At 36.4% G+C, this 24,264-nt stretch overlaps 1 protein-coding gene across 2 annotated transcripts in view; it reads left to right on the top strand.

The window, feature by feature from the left end:
• EFCAB11 (EF-hand calcium binding domain 11) overlaps nt 1-24,264 on the top strand; it is a 214,321-nt gene that overhangs the window by 39,977 nt on the left and 150,080 nt on the right. For both annotated transcript variants that reach the window (XM_021000320.2, XM_021000311.2), the window contains exon 5: nt 495-585. In XM_021000320.2, the coding sequence (XP_020855979.1) occupies nt 495-585 (91 nt within the window). The remainder of the gene's footprint in view (nt 1-494; nt 586-24,264) is intronic.

Raw genomic sequence — 24,264 nt, forward strand, 5'->3', positions numbered from 1 at the left:
TACCATTATTATTAGTCTTTTCTAAATTCCTTTTTTTTTCTTTAAGTAAAGGGGCAGTTAGGTGGTAGAGTGGATAGAGCATCAGGCTTGGAATCAGGAAGACCTGAGTTCAAATCTGGTTTCAGATATTTACTAGCAATGTGACCCCGGACAAATCACTAAACCCCTATTTGCCTCAGTTTCTCATCTGTCAAATGGGGACTCGGTGGAGAAGGAAATGACAAACTACTCCAGTATTTTTGCTAAGAAAACCCTGGTGGTTTTTTTTTCCCTTCCTTTATCTTACAGTAGTAAAAATCGACCGAGTCCATGGAGTCACGTAGGGTCGGACACAACTGAATACCACCACCACCAGTCAAAAGCTTGATACAAATACTGTAGTTGAAATTCCTGATGCAACTGTTTTATACAAAAGAAATTTCTAAGTATACAATAAGTGTTTTGTATCTGAACAAATAATTCAAATCTTTTTTTTTAATTTTGTCTTAAATAAGATCGTGGATTTTTAACTTTGGAAGATTTCAAAAAAGCCTTCAAACAAGTGGCTCCCAAGTTGTCAGAAAGGATTGTGCTCGAAGCTTTCAGGTAAGAGCTGTAGAATACTCGTGTAGCACGCAGGTTCACATGCTGAGAAGTTATAGAAAATGGAAACAGTCGTTAGCTCACAACAACCCCCTGAAAAGGTTATAACATTTTTAGCACTAAGGTTTCAAGGCCTGATGGAGACTTCCTTCAGTGTTTGAAACTTATCTGTCAGTTACAGAACCAATAGTTGTGCCCTGATGTCAAATACTGCGTACAGACGCTGCTCTAAGGCTTACATATAGTTCAGAAGTTCTTAGGAAACTAATGCTATTGAGGAGCTCTTTTTTGTGTCCATGTTAGATAGCTCAGGCCAACCGATCAGTCAGTCAATCAACAGGTATCTATTGAGTACCTCCAGGGTTCCAGGCACTTTGCTAGGTCCTGGGCATGCAGACACAAAAAGGAAGCCTTTGTTTCTCTCAAAAAGTTTGCATTCTACCAAAAAAGGCAAATTCTCTTCAGACTGGCTTAGTACTGAGTTCATCTACTAGAATTAGAATGGTAAGATCAGTAATTTCTAGAGCTCTCAGGTTTTAAATGATGAGATTTTTCTTTTCTGTAACAGATGTATTTTAAGTTCTTGTAATGACTTTTGATGTCATTTCTCTGACCAAAAATCTTCAACAACTCCCCACTGCCAACAGGATGAACTCATTATCCAAATGCCCAATGCCCTTTACAACCTGATACCATTCATCCTTCCTGATTGTGTCTCCTACTATCCTCCTGTTGAACATTGACCTGGGAGTAAAGACACCTGGCTGCTAGTCCTGGATCTGCCACTAACTAGCTATGTAACCTTGAACATTTAATGTACCTATGGGCAGCTAGGTGGTGCAGTGGATAGAGCACCGGCCCTGAAGTCAGGAGGACCTGAGTTCAAATGCAGCCTCATTCCAAACACTTGACACTTACTAACTGTGTGACCCTAGGCAAGTCACTTAACCCCAATTGCCTAAAGACAAAAAACAAAAACCCAACATTTAATGTCCCTGGGCCTCAGTTTCCTCACCTGTAAAAAAGAAAGAGGCTGGCCTCAATGATCTATGTGGTTCCCTCCGAGTCTAAAGTTCTGTGATCCTACAATGGAATTTTACATGTATGTATCCTTTTAGACCAAGGTCTTTGCACATAGGGACTGTGTCATATACTGCTTGGTATCTCCCATAGTACCAGTACAGTTGGTTACACAGCCCAAATATTTAACGAATACTTGTTATTTAATTGACTTAGTATCACTGAATTCAATAACCCTTTCCTTTATACGCAATAAATCTTCCCTCATTTTTTTTGTTGTTGTTAAGTCCTTTCAGTCATGTCCAACTCTGCACCACCCCATTTGGGTTTTTCTTGGCAAAAATGCTGGAGTGATTTGCCATTTCCTTCTCCAGCTCATTTTACACATGAGGAAACTGAGGCAAACAGGGTTAAGTGACTTGCCCAGGGCCACACAGCTAGTAAGTGTCTGAGACCAGATTTGAGCTCAGGAAGATTCCCTAATCTTCCCTTACATACTGTTTTTATACATTCAGTCATTCCATAATAATATATTGAGGTGAGAATGTTAAGACAAGGAGACCAGTAGTCCTAATAAGAGGCAATGAGGACCTGAACTAAAGTTTTTGGCACATAGTAAGTGTTAAGTAAGTTAATTTAGTATTAACATAGTAAATTAGCATACTAACATAAAAATTAACATAGTAAGTTAATTTACTGCTTGTTGACTGACTGACTAAATGTTGCCTGTTGTGAATGGAGAGGAAAGGGACATGTGTGAGGTGTTATGGTGGTGGAGTCAATAGAACTTGGCAATTGATTGCCTAAAGGGGGTAAAGAACATGGAAGAGTAGAGCATTCAGAGGTTGTGAACTTGGGTGACTGGAAAAGGATGTGGTACCTCCATTGAAGGAGGGTAGTTTGAAGCGGGGGTGGATTTAGGGGGGAGGGATATTAAAACTATTTGTTGTTGTTGGTATGTTGAGTATGTTGAGTTTTATGTTGAGTTGGAGGCATCTTTCCCTACTACCACATCCCTAACAAATGGTTATTGCTACATCTCATTGAAAAATTCTAGAGACAGAGGACTTAGTACTTCCCAGAGTAGTCCATTCTAGTTTGGATGGTTCTAGACTAAGTCAAAGTCTGCTGCCTGTCAGTTGTGCACTTTGATTCTTGTATGGTGTATGGGAGAGCCTTTCCCATGTTGTCTGAATGCAGTCCTGTTTGCCAATGCCTGAAATTGCAGTGCCCAGAGCTGAATGTGATATAGGTTTCTACAAGCGTTTTCACAAACTCATCACTTACTTTCCCCCTGTTTTTAGAGGTGCTTAATTCATATTTTAGTCTTGGTTGTCATCAGGAGGTAAGCTCTTCTTTCTTAACACAGCTCTTTAATGGGCACCCTACAGTATTTGGGGCTGGCACTTTTCTCTACGCTAGGATATGTTTACCTCTAAATGCCTGGGAGCTTTCTCTTTCTGAGTATAAGCAGTGAAATTTCTGTTTTCCTCACCACCTGACAGTTGGCATACAGCTCTAGGCTGCCTTTTCTTTCCCTAGTGATGAAACCACATGCAAAAGTACAAAAGGCCTCCTTACTTATTTCCCCCTCCCCCAATCCCCAATTACGCAGTGAATACGAGGCTTAATTCTGTTCCTTGATGTAAGGTAGAAATACCTAAACATCACAAAGCTCTTTACTCCCAAAGTAAGGTGATTAGTGACCACTGTAATACAACTCTGAGATTCAAGAAACCTCAGGTCAAAGTACACATGAAAAACCTTTAACTGTTAGGAATGGTGAAAAAAGCATGACCATCACTTTCTGTTAAATCATCCCTTTAGTGGAAGCTGAATTCTGAGTGATTATAATAACTAGTCTTGGTCCTAAGAAACCTAATGAAGCCTTCCTCCCTCTTCTTGGAAGAGAGACAAGAGACTAAGGGAGCAGAATGTTGGTTGCATGCATTGTCCAACAGTCTCTTTGTCAATTTTTTCTGCTTATCTAATTTGATTACAAGGGAGGCATTTCGTTCTGGTTGGAGCAAAGGAGGGAGCCAAATGGTCGCCATATAAAGGCAAAAAAAGATTAATAGAACTTACTTTTTAAAGTGAAAATACATAATGCCCTTTTCAGTATAGGGTTGTTGGTGAGGATAGGAACTTGGTGTTTGAATTAACAAAAAAAAAAAAAAAGATTATCCCCCTCCCCCAACACAACCAGATTAAGGGAAAAGATTGATTTGAGCTTGGCTATGAGTGGGCTGACAAACTCTCATTCCAGTGAATGGAAGAGTGTTACAGTACTGAGTAGCCTAAAGGGAGATGATTTAAGATAGCCTTTTCAAATCAAAGCATTCATCTGTACCTTTTGCAAAGAGCCCAACTTCTCTATAGTCTACACCTTGCCTGCAGTCAGTTCTTGCCAATATCCAATCATAATGACTTGTTTCACACGGCTTTCCCCTCTGGTCTCGAACAAAGGAGTTTTGTCAGTCACCATCCCATGCATCACGATCTTTATATGTATATATAGTATGTGTACATATATGTGTGTATGTATGTGTGTGTATACACACACACACACAAATTTAATCACATTGACCTTAAGATCCAGATAGTTATAATGACTGCCTCCTCTCCTTTGTCATAGCACAGGGCACTACTTACATCTCCAATTTGCCTCTATTTACACGAGTATGTGCACACAATACCAAAGAGGCTCATCATTATGATATTTGTAGTCATGCAGGTAGTGAACCATTAATACCTGATGTTTGAGTTTGAAAGACAATGAAACGTAGCTGTTGGTTTATCTGTTTTTATGAAGGTGCTTGTTTTCTCTGCAGCGAGAGCCTTGCTACTTATTTTATGGTAAAAAGAACATTTGATTTGCCACCAACTTTCTTTTCCTGCTTTCGTCAGTTATTCTAGTGCACAGTTGCACGAGAAGCATATTGTCAGTTTTTTTTAAACTGACCCTATGTCCCCGTTTACTAAAGGGAAATTCAAAGAATCTTTCATGTGTAATATGCTGAGTGATTTTCTGCATCTGATTGCGATTCTTCATATTCATCATTAGAATTCATCATGCTGTTCGTCCCATAAAAGATGAATTCCACAGAGGACTGATTTTGTTGCCTTGGTGATACTTATAGCCTCATCTTTGAGGTTTGATAGTTTACTTTGCCCTAGTGTTTAAACCAATGGAATCAATATCTGTAAGTTCAAATAGCCAGACTAGAAAATAAATCTTAGAGGCAGTGATTCTAATTCATATAATAAAAATATTCATATCTTCTATATCCTGTGTATAATTTTATAAATAAAGAATAAGATGGTTTGGTCTCATCATTCAGAATGCACGAGTCGGCTTTCATTAGTCAAGGATGACCCATCCCTATTTCACGTGTAAGTGGACTATTTTAGGGATGCTAATTATACGTTGGCCCAATTCTGTGCTGTGTATATCATGCTTATTCCTAATGATAGTAATAATATCTCACATTTATATAGTATTTTCAGGTTTTCAAAGCCCTTTATATAACTTATCTCCTTTGACCTCATAACAGTCCTGTTAGATTGATATCAGAAGAATTATTGATATTGTGTCACCTATTTTATAGATGAGGAAAATGAAATTAAGAGAGATCATTTGACTTAGCCATGGCCACATATAACAAAGGCTTAGTTTAGGCAGAATTTGAACCCAAACCATTCCTGCAAGTACAGCCCTCTTTCCATCATACCATATTGCCTGATTTCTCATTTATCTATACATTGTTTTCATAACACATTCCTCAGATGCAACTTTGGAACCATGTTGAAGGCAGGGTAGTTTAGTGGAAAGAGCCTGAAAGTGTGAGTCAGACCTGAGTTTTAGTGCTAGCTTTTCTACCACTTGACCCTGGACAAGCAAGTCACAAAGCCTTGCTGTGTCTCCATTTCCACTCATATAATGAGTATGTTGGATTAGATTTATGAGATCCCTTCAAACTTCAGAATTCTATGGGCCAGTATGTGCCCTAGACAACAGCTCAACCATCTCCATCATCTCTGTTTGCTTTGCAGGTATCTTTTAGAATTCAATACAGAATGAATACAAATGTGATCTGTCCTATGGCAAATAGTGTTCCCAGGAGACAACTACTATGTTAAACAACCCTCCCATCCTGCTTCCTTTCTAACCTCTTGCTTTAACAAATGTTACTGCTGAAGTATCCTATTCCTCAACTACGTGTATAGTTGGAAGAAATTGTTCTTCTGGTAATAACACTTGTACATTTTTGCCAATTACAAAATATGAAACTCTCATTATGGTTTCTTTCTTACTAATTATTGGTTAACCCTTTCATTCATCCAAGGAATTATTAATGTCTGAATAATAATCATCTATTCATGACATTTGCCTTTACAGAAAAGAGTTGCCTCTATTTCTAATTATCTACAGATGGTAATTTGGGTGCAAATCTTGAAATTCCTCTGCTTCTTACCTTTAATAATACTTTTCAAAACTATGAACTCTTATAATAATAACAGTAATAATAATTAGCATATATTTAGCATTCAGAGATTTGCCAAGAGCTTTACATATGCACTATCATTTGATACTCATAACAACCCTGTGAAGTAGGTACTTTTATTATCCCTACATTACAGATGAGGAAACTGAGGCCAAGAGAGATGGAATGACTTGAGCAGTATTGCATAGGTCTGATAAACATCTAAGGCAGAATTAGAACTCAGGTCTTCTTAGCTGCAAGTTCAGTACTGTGTCCTTCTATGCCACTTTACTACCATATGATATATGTGTACTAGGAAGGATTTAGGGTGAATTAACTGGTCCACTACCTCACTATATATAGAGTGTGAGTCGGGGGTTGAGTTCAAAGTTTTGATATCCTACTCCTCCATTTCATTCTCCAGACAAATGACTTTTTAACTCTGTGACAGACCTCTTGTCAGATTCATGGGATAGTGCCCCTTCCCTTTACCTACAACATCCCACACCTCTTACTATCTGCCAAGTATTTACATAGATAGATGGATAGAGATAAAATTATATGTATATATAGACATATATGTATACATACAGATGTGTGTGTGTGTGTGTGTGTGTGTGTGTGCAAACATAGCAGTCATCTTCTATCATCTTTCCTATATAAGTACCTTCTACCTCAACTCTGAACTTCAGGTCAACAATTGATTAAAGAGAATAAGGAACCATCACAAGGAACTATTGTCAGTTTGAAAGAGGTTTCTAGCAGAATGCTACAGTATGAAATGTCTTCACCTTGTGTTGTTTAACATTTTTTTATCAGTGATCTGGATGAATAGAAGTCCTATCAAATTTATGGATTATAGAAAGTCAAAAAGAATAACTAACAGGTTGGATGATAAAGTTCAGGCTTCCAAAAGATTTCCACAGGCCAGAAGGTCAGAATGAATCTAACGAGGTAAAACTCCATAGGAATGAATGTCAAATTCCTCTTCAGTATTTCAGTGAATGGAGGTTCTCACCAATATAGCCATTTCCTCTAACAGTGCAGGCCCAGGACTACCAGCCCATGCCTGCTCAATTTACTTAACTCTCAGCTATGTCTTCCTATAAAATCACTGTAGATTCTGGGGGCCTTCTTCACATTCTGTTCACATTTCTTGGGAACCAGTGGAGTATATAGGTACATCCCTTGACCTTTGCTCTTGCTACATATGTGGCCACCCATTTTTTTTTCAGTCTTACATTTTTCTAATATTATCCTGTATACCACCTTTGTATCTTCCTTTTCAGGATCTGTAACAGGTTGCTCATGCCTACTACATATCTCACTTTCAGTTCTTCAAAGACCTACAACATGAATTCTTTGGAACTTAAAGTATTCTGTGACTCATGGCCACACAATCTTGCTAGAAGAATATTGCTGTTATGAGCCTGTGTTTCAGGGATAAGTTTGGTATCATTAAAAAAAACTGCGCAATTTCCCAGACATTAAAGGCTGCTACCTATTTAGGTCTGGGATCCAGTCGGTCCATTTTCAGTGGCTGTCATAGATAGATAGATAGATAGATAGATAGATAGATAGATAGATAGATAGATAGATTCATTTTCAGAGTCTGTCCCAGATAGTATAGACAGACAGACAGATAGGTAGAAAGATAGACAGATAGACAGATACTGATGTATAAAGTGCTTCTCCTCCAGTTGTATATCGTAGTCTGTACAATAGGCATTTTTACATCCACATGTTTTTTACAATGTGAACAATTAGGCCAAACTCTCTTAAGTGATTGCAGTTCTTATTTAGAAGATTTTCTACTGTGTCTGGGCTTGATCTAGTCAGTAAAATTTCATCTGCAGACAGGAGCATCTGTAGGGTCTAACTATGTATAGGGAATCCCTCTTCAACCTGGATCTCATATTGACCTCTTTCATAATGGCAAATATGTCACCTTGTTTTATGCCTTATTTGATATGAATAATTAGATGTTGCCAAACAAGATTGGTATATCTTTTACATCTTTCAAAGGTATCATATAGTTTTAAGGTATCATAATTTTGACATACACACAGGACACTGCTGGTTGGAAGAGAGTGTTTAAGATGTTAAGATTTTGTTCTACTGAAACAAATCCTTCTTTACAATCAACAAATAGTAAACAGAATGAGATCCTGTATTTTTTACACTTTTAGTGGGTAGTGTGATTTCAGAGATGTTATTATCCCGTGAAATATCGCTTGTGAAATTCTGCCTGTTCCCTTCTGACACCATCTTCAAGTATGCCCACAATGACGCTGCACATTAGTCACACAAAAATTCTATGTAGAAAGGAAAGTAGACATAAGAGTTAATTATTACTGATATTTTCTTTATTTCTTTTTTAGGTGATAATTTGAATCACAGTTCTTTCCCATCTTTCCCATCTTCCCCTTTTTTACGCACTTTGACAGTCAATTTCCTCAGTGCCCTCAAAATTATGTTATCCTCTCTATTCTGTTTACTTGGTCTAGTCCAACTGCTATTTCCAATCTTTGTTTTCTTTAATACCATTTCTACTTCCTCTATCAGTACATCAGGGACCATGATGTGACTATACAAACTTTATGGTGTTTGCAGATCTTTTCCGTCTTTTACCTGTTTGTTGTCATTCCAATATTTTCATCTTTACATGCCCTTGAAATGATTTTACTTAATGAGGCCTCTCACTAAGCTTTCTTTAAAATTGTTTTTTCTTTCCATTGTTTCCCCCTCCTCTTTTCTTTTTGAGGTAGTGCTGCTCATAATCTTCTATTATCAATAAGGCTTTTCAAACCATTTCATATTTTAAACCAATGTTGCCTTTCGCTGCCATATCCCCATGTTTGACAAGGAGATCAAGTGTTTACTGGCCAGTTGGCCCATGCAGTCTCTAGGATCTTCTGCTCTTCTTGTCATGGCAGTTGATATACTTCAGTTAAACTTCTATACTAAATTATAATTATTTTAATTCCCTTTTATTTCCTACATCCATTTCCCATTTTTTAGCACCAGTAACTTTTAAAAATAGGTGAGGTTGGAGTTGTTTTGATTATACACTACATATTTTTCTTATTTTTATTCTAGCTTTGCATTAATTTTTATCCTTACTTATTTGATCCTTACTCTATCAAGTTGAGTGTATAAAGACTTATTCTGGCATGGTTTCCATATTAGTAACAATTAGTTTTATCTCTGTTAAAATATCACCAGTTTTTGTTTTTGTGTTATTATTTAATGCTGACCATGTCCAACATTTGAATTATTTTCTTGAAGAATATATTCATGATGAATAGGCATAGGACTTCTGGCATTCTATAAGCATTTGATCTGACTCATTCCTTATGCCACAGCTGTGTTTTTTCTACATGTTTTTCACTGTCTTTACCATGCAGTTTTGTATATTGAAGTCACCAAGTATCTGCATGTATGTTGATTTAATTTAGAGGTTCTTATCAAGTTCTCATAAAAATTTTCTCTCTCCCTGTCTCTCTATCCTCTGCAATTGATGCCAACCCATAAACTGCAATTATTTTCATAATAGTCTTCTTGCAATATATCACATAAGCCCTACAATATGGATGACCAAATGTCATATTAAATAATGTTCCTTGTTGCCTGGATGCACAATAAAACCAACTCTGTCTCCACAGAGAAGCTGTAAGCCATCTTTCCATTTAGCTATAACTTCCTTTTGTCTTCTGATTTCATTTAAAGCAGTGATGTATGGCTCCAAGTCATGGAATACTGCAGTCTCTAAAGAATTTAAGTTGAAGATAACCTAAAGGGCTGCCGAGAGATGCATGGTGGGCAGAAGCAAATTGTAACATATTACAAACAAAAAATCATGCAGAAGTTGTATAAGGAATGTCAGTAAAATGTATGTCTATAAGAACAGTTGGCACTTCCTGACAGAGAGGTGATGGATTAAGTATGAAATATGAGATTCATTTTTTTTTGCCATAACTAATATGGGAATTTGTTTTGCTCCACTCTAATTATTTGTTACAAGGGTTTTGTTTGTCCTTTTTTTTTTCCCAGGCTTGGAGGAGGTGGGAAGAAAAGAAAGTAAATGCTTATTAGTTGAAAAAATATGTAGGTTTTTTTTAAATGGCCAGTCTCATAACTAGAGCAAGATATGACCAGTGGGTACCCTACATGATATTGTTATTCACCCAGTGTAAAGAGACTAGATGGAAGACACCCAGAACATTGGATAGATCCTCAGTGTTGAATATATGGAATTAATTTATGGATGTGAATTTCACTCAGTGGGCTGGCATAAAGGGGTCATGTTCTTTATCATTTCGGGAAATACTCACATCATCGAAATCACAGACCAAATGGAATATTTGAGTATTAACATGGAATGGTCTCTCATCTTCTGTTGGACTAGTTTAAATATATTTAATTTTTATGTGGACAAGCCAGAGTAAAGTATAGAATATCACACATTTAGGCTTCAGGAGTTAAATTCTTTCTAATTTTTTATATGATGATGAATAAATTACTTTGACTTCAATTTAATAATAAAACATTTAGAAATTTCTAAATAATATCCAAAGCATATTGACTCAAAGATTTTTTTGCAGTGGAACTTTTTAACCAGTGGGTGGTGCTAAATGCTCTCATGACAAACCAGATAAGCTAAAAGGTGTCTAATCTGTAGATTTACTTTAGCGAATGTATGTGTTATATTCAGAATATTTATACCGTAAGGTTAGTGCCAAATTCTTACACCTTGAGGGTTAGCCAACCATCATTAATATCCAATATAAATAACTTTTAATGAAAATTCTATAAAATTCCTCTTGATCTTACATTAAGTATTTAACTTAAAAACATAGAACATAGTAGCATTCCATTCTGCCCCCAAAATAGCCTCTTACATGCTTATCTGGCTGTAAAGATAGAGTAATTATTAATGCTAAATGAGTAGAAATAGTTCGGATTTGAATAATTTGTTGACTTTTAAAAATAAAGATAATAATTATATTCAGGTCTACCATCACTGTACTCTTATGTTGGTGGGAAGTCTAGTTTAAAAAAAGAAAAAGTAAAATGACAGGATATAATTCACTGAACCTGACCTATCTTCAAGTCTATCAAATAGGATCAGCTGTAGTATAGAGTTACCACAGATTGTTCATTACAGACCTGGATAATTGATCATTTATAGAACCTTTAAGTAGATGAGTCTATTTTAGACCTGTCTCCTGCAACCATAGATGGCCAAAACCGAATCAGGCTCAGAGCATATTCTCAAGGAATATTTAGACTGGAGCAGTGCCCTTTAGTTTGCCCTATAGGTCTCAAATAGTCCAGTATGGCTACCATACACTAGTTGGAATATATTATAAGTCACAAAATCATAACATTTTGGAGCCCATTTTTTCATAGATGAGAAACTTAGGAACAGAAAAGTGAAATGATTTCTGTAAAGCCATACAGAGAGCCAATTACTAGATTAGTCACTTTAACCTCTTTAGGTTCCTTGTTTTCTTCATTCTCATGGAGTACATCCTCAGTCTACCAGATCCCCAGTATATGCCAGGTGGTCGTGACAAAACATTGTGGTGGCCCCAGCAACATTCAAAATTATCATATGCTTATGTGTATCTATAGACACACATATATATATTTAACCAATTTAAATGATACTGAAACACATCGACAACATATAAAAGCATATGTATGATTTCAGATGATGTTGGGGCCACTAAGGTGCTTTGTCACTTACTTATTTTACATATACTGTGAAACTAATGGACTAAGTAATTAAATTAGATTGCTCCTTGAGGGTGGAAACTGTTTTTTGCCTTTTTTTATATCCCTACTGCTTAACACAGTGACTAACACACTGGGTGCTGAATAAATACTTACTAACTGACTAACTAGTGGTTATAATTACATTTTCCGTATCAGTATTAGTAGCAGTAGTCTTAATAACTGACATTCATATAAGGCTTTCGGGTTTGAAATTATTTTGGTTTTCACAATAGTCCTATAGGTTAGGTGCTACAGGAATTATTCATCCCTACTGTCATGTGAATGGGGAAACCAAGAGATTAAATTGACTTGCCCTTGGTCTCCTGCTAGTAAGAAACTTATGCCCAAATATAATTTTTGAAGCCCTATTGATGACTTTTATTTTTATATTACATTCAGTTCCCAAAACGTGCACTCCTGTGTCCTTCCCTTCCCCACCACAATAAAACCTTTCTTTTTAATACAGGAGGGAATACATTAGGGATGGAAGGCTAATGCCAACTCATGACCGCTTTAAAATACATGGTATTCAATTCAATAAGCTTTTATTAAACATGTTAGATTTAAAACACTGTGTTAGGTACTGAAGATGCAAAGACAAAAATGAATAACAGTCCCCTCATTTTGTTTTGTTTTGTTTTGTTTTTGATGAAGCAGTCAGGGTTAAGTGACTTGCCCAGGGTCACACAGCTAGTAAGTGTCAAGTGTCTGAGACCGAATTTGAACTCAGGTCCTCCTGATTCCAAGGCCAGAGCTGAATCCACTATGCCACCTAGCTGCCCCTAGTCCCCTCATTTTACTGGGGGATATGTGTAAGCAAGTAAGTAAATACAAGAAAAATTTTTCATGAGTGTGAACATTAACAACTCAAGGGATCAAGGAAGACTTCCCATTAGAATCCACACCTTGAAAAGAAACTAAGCCATGAAGGCAAGTAAAGATTCTAAGAGACAAAGATGAAAAGGTATAGCATTCAGACATAGGGAACTTCTCCTGCAAGGGCATGGAGGTAGATGGAATATTGAGTTCAGAAACAGAAAGTAGGTCAGTTTGGCTAGAATATGGAGTGCATACAGTAGATTAATGTGAAATCAGGCAAGTTGTAATTATATTGTAAGAGAGGCTTTAAATGACAAGCAAAGAAATTTATATTTTATCCTGAGCTAGTAGGGAACCATTAAATATTCTTGAGCAGGAGAGGTGACATTGTCAGACTTGTCCTTTAAGAAGATTATTTTAGTAGTTGTGTGAAGGATGGATGGGGGGGGTGGAATTGGAATCAAGGAATTAATTTAGGAGGCTGTTAGTCCAGGTGACAGGTGATTAGGGTATGAGTAGGGTGATGATGTGAAAGGAAGGAAAAGAATGATGTGATGCATGTTATGAAGATGGAGTCAACAAGACTTGACTGCTAACTGGATTCAGTTGATGAGTAAAGAGTCAAGGATGACTCCAAGGTTCCTTACCTGAGGGAATAGAATGTTTTCTACCAAAATGAAGCCACCTGGAAGAACTCTGGTTTTAGAACAAAAATAATGAGCCCTCCTTAGATTTAATTAGTTTGAGATGCTAATGGGACATTGAGTGTAGATGTCCCACAACCAATCCACTGGTGATGCAGGACTGGAAGTCGGAGTAGTGTTGAGGATTTGATATATAAGTTTGAGAGTAATGTGTGTAAAAATGAAAAGCTATAGAGGGAGAGAAGAGAAATGGGGCTGAGCTCAAGGCAAAAACCTGGAGGACACCCATATTTAAGGGTTGGGACATAAATAATCATCCTGAAAAGGTAACTGAGAAGGAGTGGTCAGATGAGTAGGAAAGGAACCAGGAGAGAACAGTCTCCAAAAAATGGAGTAGAAGAGAACATCCAGGGAGTTTTAATTGGGAATACATGGACATAGTTGTAGAAAGCAAGAAAAGTGCCAGTTGATAACAGTGTGAGAGGAGTGACAATGACCAAAGGGACATGGTCCTGAAGGATATAAGAAGAGACATGATCAAAGAATGAAGTGGAGAGGTTGGCCTTGGCAAGAAGGACAACCTCCCGTCGGAAGTTGTACCAGTAAAGAAGGAAATACAGCCTGTGAGATTTTCCATGGAAGTTGTAAGTTCAGGTGATAGAGACATTGATAGGGCTGTATCTCTTTTCCTCCGAAACTTTTCTTTGTTCCAAACTTCCCTCTTTCTTTTGAAGACACCACCATTCTTCCAAAGTGATTTTCCTTATTTGCAGATCTGACCATATCACTTTCCTACACAGTAAATTCCATTGGCTCCCTATGGTCTCATGGATAAAATATAGACTCCTTTTTAGCTTTTAAAGCCCTTCTCAACATGTCCTCTACCTATCTTTCCAGCCTCACTGGGCATTACTCCTCTTCTCTACCATCTAGCCAAACTATACTTCTCTCTGTTCCTCATATATGTCTCTATCTTATATCCGTATACCTTAGCCCTGGTCATCCTCCATGCCTGGACTGCATTGCCTCCGTACTTGACCCTCATAGAATCCTTTTCATCCTTCAAGCTCAATCACCACTTATATATTGTGCTTGTTGTCTCTCCCATTGGAATATAAGCTCCTTATGAATAGGGTTTGTTTCATTTTTATAGAACTTAGTAATGGGCCTAAGTCAATATTAGTTGCATAAGAAATGCTTGTTAACTGATTGATCTATTCTTTAAAAAAAAGTGACCTTAAGCTAAGTGTACTTATCATTCGGAATCTGTCTACGCACTTTTGAAGAAATGAAAGGGACCCAAGAATGTAGAATATTTCCCACCAAGGGAAAGAGGTCTAATTCTTTTCTTGAGTCTTAGAAACAATTCCCAGTACTAAGGACTTAAGAAAAGATAGTTGCAGATCATCACTGGTATAATTACTCCTGGAGAGCCTTTATCTTGATGGTTGAGTTAGGGTATTTAAAAAAAACAAGTCATGACATATATATATACACACACAGACATAGACATATACACAGTGTCTGTGCATGTTTGCATGCGAGCACACATGTATGTGTGTGTGTGGAAGCATATAGGAGACAGAAACTAGGTTTTTTACTTCATTGATATAGGGTACCAATAACTTTTTCTCTTTATGTATAGAAATGTAGCCATTTGTCTCAGTTCCTAAATTATGAGATGTTGTATAATATAAGCAAAGTAACTAATGAACTTTCTGCTGAGCGTGAAATGACAATGCCTGCAAATTACCAACAATGAAAACTTGGACTGCAACTCCAAATGAATTAATAATTAAGATGCCCTAAATGCATCTTAAAGCAACAGTAACGAAAGGCTAGAGAGTGTGCCCATCTCATATAGTTAGTTATTCACCCAAGCAGACAAGTACCTGTGTCCTCACTGAACATATGCAAATAGGATTTCCATTTGCACTGTGAATGTGTTGCTTCACTGCTCCTGCTAGATGAATGGAATGGAATCACGTAGCAGAGGTGTTTTAGAAATTTTTGAGTTTTGTTCCATACTAAAAATGACCTCATTGTTTTGTGCTTCTTTTCCATAATTATACAGTAACAGGAAAATAAACTGGCTCTGAGTACAGCCCACAGCAGAAATCTTGTGTTCTTTATGCAAGTTTGATTTATAGACATGTACTGCAGAGCTGAGTGAATATGAAACATTCATCTTCCCATTGCTAGTTGCCATGGCAATATAGTACACAGTGCAATGTCATTCCAGTTCTGGTGATGCCTGCAGTAGTTTATCTCTTTGTTGTTCTCGTTCTTAAGCAACTGACTTGCATTCTTTCATCATTACAATTAGTCATGTACACAAGTTTTTGTCTTTCATCTTAAATAGAGCATCATTTTACATGCAGGAAGATAATTTAAATTTTCATAGCTTTAAATAAGCATTGTGTTTTTGTTTGTTTCTTCCTTTCGTCTTATGGAAGAACAGGTCATACATGCTTTTTTTGGTGCTTAATTTTCTTTTACCATACCTGTGATTTTATTGGTTTAGAGAACTCTTAGTAAAGATTCTTGTGCAGTTCCTCACCTGTTCTGCAACTTAGAATTGCTTGGAGGCAGTAAAAGGTTAAGTGACCAGCCCAGAATAATGCATTCAATATTCAGGTCAAAGTCAAACTTGAACCCAGTTCACCCTGTCTCCAAGACTGATTTTCTCTCCACTATGCCACAGTCACCTCTTGTATTAATGCCCACCCCCCAAATTTTAACAGCTATATTTTGAAAGAATCTGACAGGAAAATAAAATGATTATAGGAAAACTTTGGAACTCCAGATTCTTATATCCTCTAGTGTTTTTAACTGAGTATAGGTCTAAATTTAGTGTTTCAAAGTAATGCTAACCAAAAGAACCCACATACTTATAAAGCTCTTTTTTTTCCAGTTTTTTTTCTTTGCCAGAGTCTAACCAACATCAAGATTTGAATAAAAATGTGTGGGTTAAATATAGTGGACATTATGTGCTGGGGATAGTAGAATCATAGTATCTGAGATCTGGAAAGGACCTTAGCATCTATCTAGTCATTTTATAGGTGAGGAACGGGTGTGCAGCAGTGAAGTGACCTCTCCAAGGTATTTACTTAGCTACTTAGGTGCTTACTTAACGTGACTGCTTAGTGGCAGAGCCTGGATTAGAAATCAGATCTCCTGACCCACCTTCTAAAGTTCTTTTCACTTTCATTACCAGTAAATTAAATGCAAGGATGATAACTTCCTGGTGAATGTGCTAGTATTAATCTGTAAAACTGGGGGAAAAAATGTCCCTGAGGCTGCCTTTCTACCTCCATAGATTTTCATGTCAATTAGAATTGGCCAGGGTGCTCTTGCTGTTGGTTCCCGGAATTGAAGGTTTCAGAATTGGTGGCAGAGCTTTCTTTGTTGGAATTCACTCTTTTAGGCAGCCTTCCAGGGCACACTGCAAAGTGTATTTATTTGGTTTAGCTTTTGTTTGTTAGCCTTGTGTTTTGTCTGTTTTACTTTGTGAAGTTTTTTCCCTCCAAACTTTCATCTTTTTTCCCCCTTGATCTTCATTTCTATTTGTAAAATACTTTCACTAGCTTAATTCACAGTATTGGTACAAGTTAAGTTGATTTTACTCTTTCCCCAAATCAGTAGCCTTTGATTAATTTATTTTTTACTCTTGATTATGAGTCACAGCTCTTGCTTCATAGGTATAATTTTTAATTATTAAAACATAACCTTTATATTTTCATATTGGGAACCTTTGTGCTGTTGTCTCCAAACTCCATTCTATTTATTTGCATCTAAAGCTTTGTACACAAATAATAGATTAAATATACAAAGCCTCTTACGTTCCTCCTCTTTTCCTCCTACTCCTTTCCAACATTGCTTATGTTTGCAGGCTCTTGGGCATGGAGCCAGTTCTGTCCAAAGAACTGTAAAGGAAGAGAAGTTTGTTCTCATGAGCCTTTCCACTGATCCCTTTTTTTCAATGGTCTCTTCCTTTTCCCTTTTCAGAGTATCTGTGTTCCTCTTTCATAATATCCTTTTCCCTCTTTCATATCCTTGGTACTTACAGTGTTCTAGCCCTTCTTCCCACCTGCCTCATGCCCCTATTGAAATTTGTCTTATATCTGATTCCCTTTGGTCAGGTTCTTTTTGATTTCCAAGTATAAATCCTCTAAATGAGGGGAAACATCCTGGAATGGAAGCTGTGGAACCTGGATTCTAACTTTGGCTGTATACAGTGCAAGTTACTTTATCTTTTTAGGCTATGTATTCATAGTTTTTGAAATGAAGATATTAGAGTATATGGTCTCTATGATAATTCCAGCTCTAAAAATATGAATTCTGTGTCTTGTCATAGGTAATGAACATAGCCCTCAAGGTTCTGTCCTAGAAATCTTTATGCTCACTCCTTTAAAGACTTCATCCACTTGATGGTTTCTTCCAACAATAACTTCCAAATCAATCTGTGAATCTCAGAATGCTTCCTGACAGTCATCTTCATTAGAATCACTGATTGTACATTCTACCTCCCCTCAAAATCAATGTAGTTAAGATAGAACTCCAGTCCTCCCAATATTCCTCCATGTACTTGATCACTATAGGTAGAGATTCTTTTATTTCCATTTTTAAAACCTCAAACTAACATTTTTCACCACCCATAAATATTCTATTTCCAAGTCCAGCCATTTCATAATTTTTAACTGTTTGAATTCTTATTTTCCCTTTTCTGAGTTCCTACTCTAAGCTAAATTTATATTTTACTCAGCTTATCATATCTTTCTTCATACTGGCCTTCTGTATTTTAATGTTTACTCACTATCAACTAATATACTTGCATCTAAAATAATTTCCCATGACCAGTGTTTTATGTATTGCTTTACTTCTAACTACATGGATTTTGTTGGTATAAAAAACTTTGATTTTAGCTTGTCAGAATTGGCCATTTTATCTCTGTGATCTGCTTGTTTGGTGGAAAATTCTTCCACTATCCATAGTAGTAAAAGGTATCTCCTGCCCTGTTCCTCCAGTGTTTCATGATCTAACTTTTTATATCTATATCCTATATATTTTGGATGCTTATTGATATGAACATTTATATCACAGAAGGAATTTCCATTAGATGATGTTCCAACTTTTCCAGCAGTTCTTATCATATTAAGACCTTACCCCAATAGTTAGACACTATGTTGTCGGATTTGTTTGCTTCTATGTGTTATGTACTTTATCTGTTCTATTAATCAACCTCACTCTTTTTAACTCACAGTTAAATAGTTTTGATGATTATTGCTTTATAGTATAGTTTGAAATCTCATATGAGGCCCCCTTCTTTCCTGCTTTTTTCATTATTCCCAGATGAACTGTTACTATATTTTCTGTAAAATAACTCTTTGGTAGTTTGATTGGCATGGCATTGAGTAAGTAAATTAATTTATGTAATATTGTAATTTTTATTGTATTGGAATAGCCCAAGCATGAATACTTAATATGTCTCTATTTATTATAGCCTACCTTTATTTCTGTGGAGAGTATTTTGTGGTTGTATTATTATAGTGTCTGTGTGTATATGGGTGAGTCGAATACCAAAATTTTAATATATTTTGAAGCTATTTTGAATGGACATTCATTTTCTGTCTTTTTGTGCTGGGTTTCCTTAATGATATAAGAAAGGCTGAAGATGTATGTGGGTTTATTTTATATCCTGCAACTTTGCAAAAGTTATTAATTGTTTTAATTAATCTTAGTTGAATCTCTGTAGTTCTCTAAGTAGAACGTCACTTTCTACAAAAAGCAGTATTTTTCCTCTTTGTCTATGCATATTACCTCAATTTTTTTGTCTCATTACTAGCAGTTCTATAATTGTATCAAATAAAAAGGATGATAATAAGCATCTATATGTTACTCCCAATTTTATTTGAAAGGCCTTTCATCTTCCTCCATTATATTGAATGGTGACTCTTTGTTTTAAATAGGTACTATTTGTGATAATCAGGAAAGATCCATTTATTTCTGTGCTACTTAGTGTTTTTAAACATAAATGGTAGTTGTATTTTGTCATAACTTTTTCCTGTACCTATAGACTTAAGTATGTAATTTTTATTGTTCTTATTATTCATATTGTCTATTACATTTGTTATTTTACTAATATTGAATCAACCCTTCATTTTTGGTATAAATCCAATCTGGTCATAGTGTAAAATGGTTGAAATTTGTTGCTGTAGCCTCTTTGCTAATATTTCATTCAATTTTTTCACATTGATATTCATTATGGATATTGGTCTATAGATTTCTTTGTCTGCCTTGTCTTTCCCTATTTTAGGCATCAAAACCAGCCTTCTATCATAGAAGGAATTTGGTAGCATCCCCTTTTCTGTTTTTGCAAATAGTTGTTGCAATATTGGAATTCATTGTATTTTGAATGAAGGTTTGAATGATTTTACTGTTTTTCCCCCCTTTTATGGCTTTTTCAATGTTTTTTATTTTAGATTGAATATTTAAATTCTGTATTATTCTTTTCATTTTAGTATTTCACACTTTTGTAAATATTCATCTAATTTACTTATCAATTTTATTGGCCAATTTTATAATTGAGCAAAATTTGTTCAGTTGTTTTCAATCATGTCCAACTCTTTGTGACCCATTTGGGGTTTTCTTGCCAAAGATACTGGAGTGGTTGACATTTCTTTCTCCAGTTCATTTTACAGAATGTGGCAAACTGAGTTAAGTGAATTGCACAGGGTCACACAGCCAATAAGTATCTGAGGCTGAATTTGAACTCAGGAAGATGAGTCTTTCTGACTGTAGGCCCTCTATCCCCTGTGCCACCTAGCGGCCCATTGGGCAAAATAGTTACTAATAATTTACCTTTTTCTTATTTATTTGTTGTGAATTCTTCATCATTTTTGATACTGGAAATTTGATTTTCTTTTCTTTTTCAAAAAAAAAATCCGATCAGCCAATGGCCTATCTATTTTATTAGTTTTTCAAATAACCAGTTCCTAGTTTTATCTATCAAATAACCAACTCTGAGTTTTATCTGTCAACTCACTGGTGGTTTTTTGGTTTTTGTTTGAGACTGAGTTGGTGGGGGAAGGGAGAAGGGTTGCTTTTAATGTTATTATTCTCTTGAGAATTTTTACTTTTATATTAGGGTTTCTCATGTGTTGGTTTTTCTAGGTTTTTTTAGTTGCCTGCCAAATTCATCAGTATGTTCTTTCTGTCCTTGGTTGATGAAAGTATTTAGAGCAATAAATTTTTCTGTAAGCACTGTTTTTTTCAGTCATTTCAGTCATGTCCGGCTCCTTGTGACCCCATTTTGGGTTTTCTTGGCAAGGAAGTTAAGTTCAGAATAAAAAAGAAGGAAATGTTACCTAGTCTTTTTGTTTGATCATGATTTTCAGTTTGTTTGATGATTCTTAAATTAGCCTAAAACCTATTTTGTCATTTGTTTTTTATATTATATACCTTACTTATATTTTCTCCTTTGTTTTTTTTTTCAATGTTCTGATTATGTTTTGTTTTGTTTTTTATTTTCCCGTACTACTTCATATTGTTTCATGGATGCATACAGATTTCTTGGCTCCATCCTAATTCTCAAGGAGTCCATTGCTTAGGTAAGGTTGCCCAACTTCGAAGCTATTTTCCTTCTAATTTTTTTTCCTTCAGGACCCTCATTTAATTTTGTTTTTTGCTTCATCATATTCTAGATACTACTAGAATCCTTATGATCATGCTTTTTCACATCTGAAGTTCTGTTTATAGTTGTTATATAGTTACTCTCTTCTTTTAGATGTACTTCTTGGGTATTTCTTGATATTTCAGTATTTCTTTATTTGTGTTCAGTGTCTTTTTCTGTTCAATTATATCTCTAGCCTAAGTTCTTGGTTTATGACTTTGTGCTAGGGCTGGACTCTGCCACCCCTCATGTTGCTTAATAATGTGGTGAGCACCTGTTTGGTCCTAACCTTAATTTCCTGGACTCTTACCATTTTGGTGTGTCTTAACTTAGAGTACTGACAGGTTCCAGCTTCCTTTTGACCTTCAGAGTGCTACCAGCTTTTCACTGCCCCCTGTAGCTTCCCAGTCAGAGCCTTCCTGGCTCTTAGCCTCCAAGAACAGAGTACTACATATTAACCAAAAATCTCTAGACATTTTAAGTTGATAGGTACCTAACCTAGAGTGAAGACATTGGGAACAACAAAGATCCAAATCTGAAAGAAACAGGATTGTCAGGACTTGGTACCACAGTTTGGTATTAACTTTAATTTAGGGGTTAAAGGAAAAGGAACTGAAGATGCCTCCCAAGTTTTGTGCTTGGTGATTGGGGAAAGGGTAGTGCTATTGATATACATATGGGGAAATTGGGAATGGAAGAAAGTGTTGACTTTTGAAGGAAGATAATGCATTTTGTACATGTACATCTTCACCTCAAACTCAGTATCCCAGTGAATGAAATGTTCTGAACAAACCTGGAAACAAGGGATTAACTTTTTTTTTTTGAGGCAGTTGGGTTTATGACTTGCCCAGGGTCACACAGCTAGTAAGTGTTTGAGGCCATATTTGAACTCAGGTCTTCCTGACTCCAGGGCTAGTGCTCCATCCACTGTACCACCTAGCTGCCCCTCATTAACTCTTAAGTAAGAAGATAGAGCTTCAAACTTAGTTTTAGGAAGCCTCAGCATAAAGTTGATAATTGAAACCTTCATTACCACAAGGAAAAGAGTATAGAGAAAGAACCGAGAGTTGAGAACTGAGCTTTAGAGGATACCCACAAATTAAGCTTTAGAATGAGAAATACAAACCAAAGAAGCTAACATAATATGTATATATGGAGAACCAGAGTAATAGAATCTCAGTGAAGCCAAGGGAAAGAAAGTTTGAAGAAGGAAGGAATGATCAACAATATAAAAAAGCTTCTAAGAGGTCAAAGAGAATGAGGATAGAAAAAAGAACATTGGGTATTTTAGACTTTGATGACCCTTGAAAAGAGAGTAGAGTAGGAAGAAGAGTCAAATTGTATCATATAAAGAAAAGATAGTAAAGAAATAGGTTTAGGACACTGCCTTAAGGGATTCTAATATTCAGTTAACTTTCATTCAACATTTATTGAGCACTTACTATGTGCCGGTCCTTGTGCTAGGTGCTGAGGAAACACAGACATGAATGAATTCATCCCTGTCCAAAAGGCACTTACATTCTGTTGAGAAGGTTGGGATATGAATCAATGCTTGGACAGATTAGTAAATAATAATTAAGTTAAAGACATGTATTAAAGACAAGCATTAACAACCGAGAGGGGATGAGGAAAGGTCTCACACACAAGATAGCACCCAAGCAGAGCCTCAAAAGCAACTAGATATTCCAAGAGGTAGATAGGAAGAGGAAGAGCATTTTAGGTGTGGGGCACACAGCCTATGCAAAAGCCCGAAGGAGAGAGATGGAACATCCCATATGGGAAGCAGCAATAGGCCAATTCAGCCAAACCATGTTGGAAGGTGAAGGGTAAGAGGAGTAGGGGAGGGGAGGAAAGAGACAATATAAAATAAATCTGGAAAGATAGTCTTGATCAAGAGTGTTTAGGGCTTTAAGTGCCAAACAGAGAAGTTTTTATATTATCCCAGAACCAGTAGTAAACCAATTAAGGAAGATTCTTGAGTTAGAGTGGAGACACAGTCATATCACTTAGAAATATCAGTTTGTTAGTGGAGAGAAGGGGGAGAAAGTAAAGGGAGAAACACTCCTTCTCCCAAGTAGTTCAATAAACTTGCTTTCCCAGATATTGTTCTTCTTTCTAAAAACTCTGTAGGCTGGAAAAACTAAAGTAATTTCAAATTAGCTAGTAACTTTCTAACTTCTGTCATACAAATGTATTTGAGAAAATAAGATAATCAAGAAAGTGATTTTGTGACTATATCTATGTGACGAAAATAACTTGTCTGAATATTCTTGTGTGGAAAGGGAAGACAGATGAACATAACCATGATATAAGGAAAGAGTCCTCATCCTCCCTCTGAAATCCTTTCCATATGTGTATCCTTAATAAGGGATTTCAGATTTCCTTTGAAAAGGGGCTATTCTTAAGTACAAAGCTAAATAATATTGATATCTATCTATATATTATATAGACAAATATATGACTACAAAGTGTTCAGTGTATAGCTATGTAGTTCGGATACAATCCTTTTTTAGCACAGTGCCTGGCACATAGTAAATGTTATATAAATATTAGGGTAATATTATTATTATTATCAGCTATCTGGAATTGTCTGACCTACAAGCATTCTTTAACTGGTACCTACATTTCATCTTCTTAGGTTAGTCTTGGTCTTCTAGCCAATGTTTGCATCCTGATCTGCCATCCATTTTGGTATGCCATCTGTACCTTCATTCACCTCCCCCAGACCCTAATGGAGACAGCCCAGCATCATGAACCCAAGAGCCTGTGAAATAATGGTGCTTCCCAACCACTGTCCAATGAAATGGTTTGACATCAAAAACTGATAAGATTCTCTCAATAGAAATGACAGTAGAGATATCACCCTGTGCTTTGCTGCTATATCCTAAAGATCATGGGACCTTTGCATCTGACTGTCAACTGAAACCTTCCATATATGTCAGTCAGTAAACAATTTTTAAGCACCAACCAAGTGCCAGGCAGTGTGCTAAGCTCTGAGGATACAAAAAAAGCAGGAGACAATCCCTGCCCTCAAGGAGCTCAGAATCTAATGGGGGCAGACAACAAGTGAAAAGAGGGAGTAAATGTACCTGGCTGGGGCATGATGAAATCTAGAGGAATGCAGCTGATTGGGAAATGATTTGACAGCTGCCCTGGTCACTCCTTAGATGCAGGTTTTGGGAGGAACTCTCCACTGTCCCTCTCCAATTACCAGAGCCAGGGGGCATTTTGGAGATACGAGTTTCGTATTTGATGCAGAGCG

Source organism: Phascolarctos cinereus, unplaced genomic scaffold (assembly GCF_003287225.1).
Source record: "Phascolarctos cinereus isolate Bilbo 61053 unplaced genomic scaffold, phaCin_HiC Scaffold_3;HRSCAF=262, whole genome shotgun sequence".
Lineage (NCBI taxonomy): Eukaryota > Metazoa > Chordata > Mammalia > Diprotodontia > Phascolarctidae > Phascolarctos > Phascolarctos cinereus.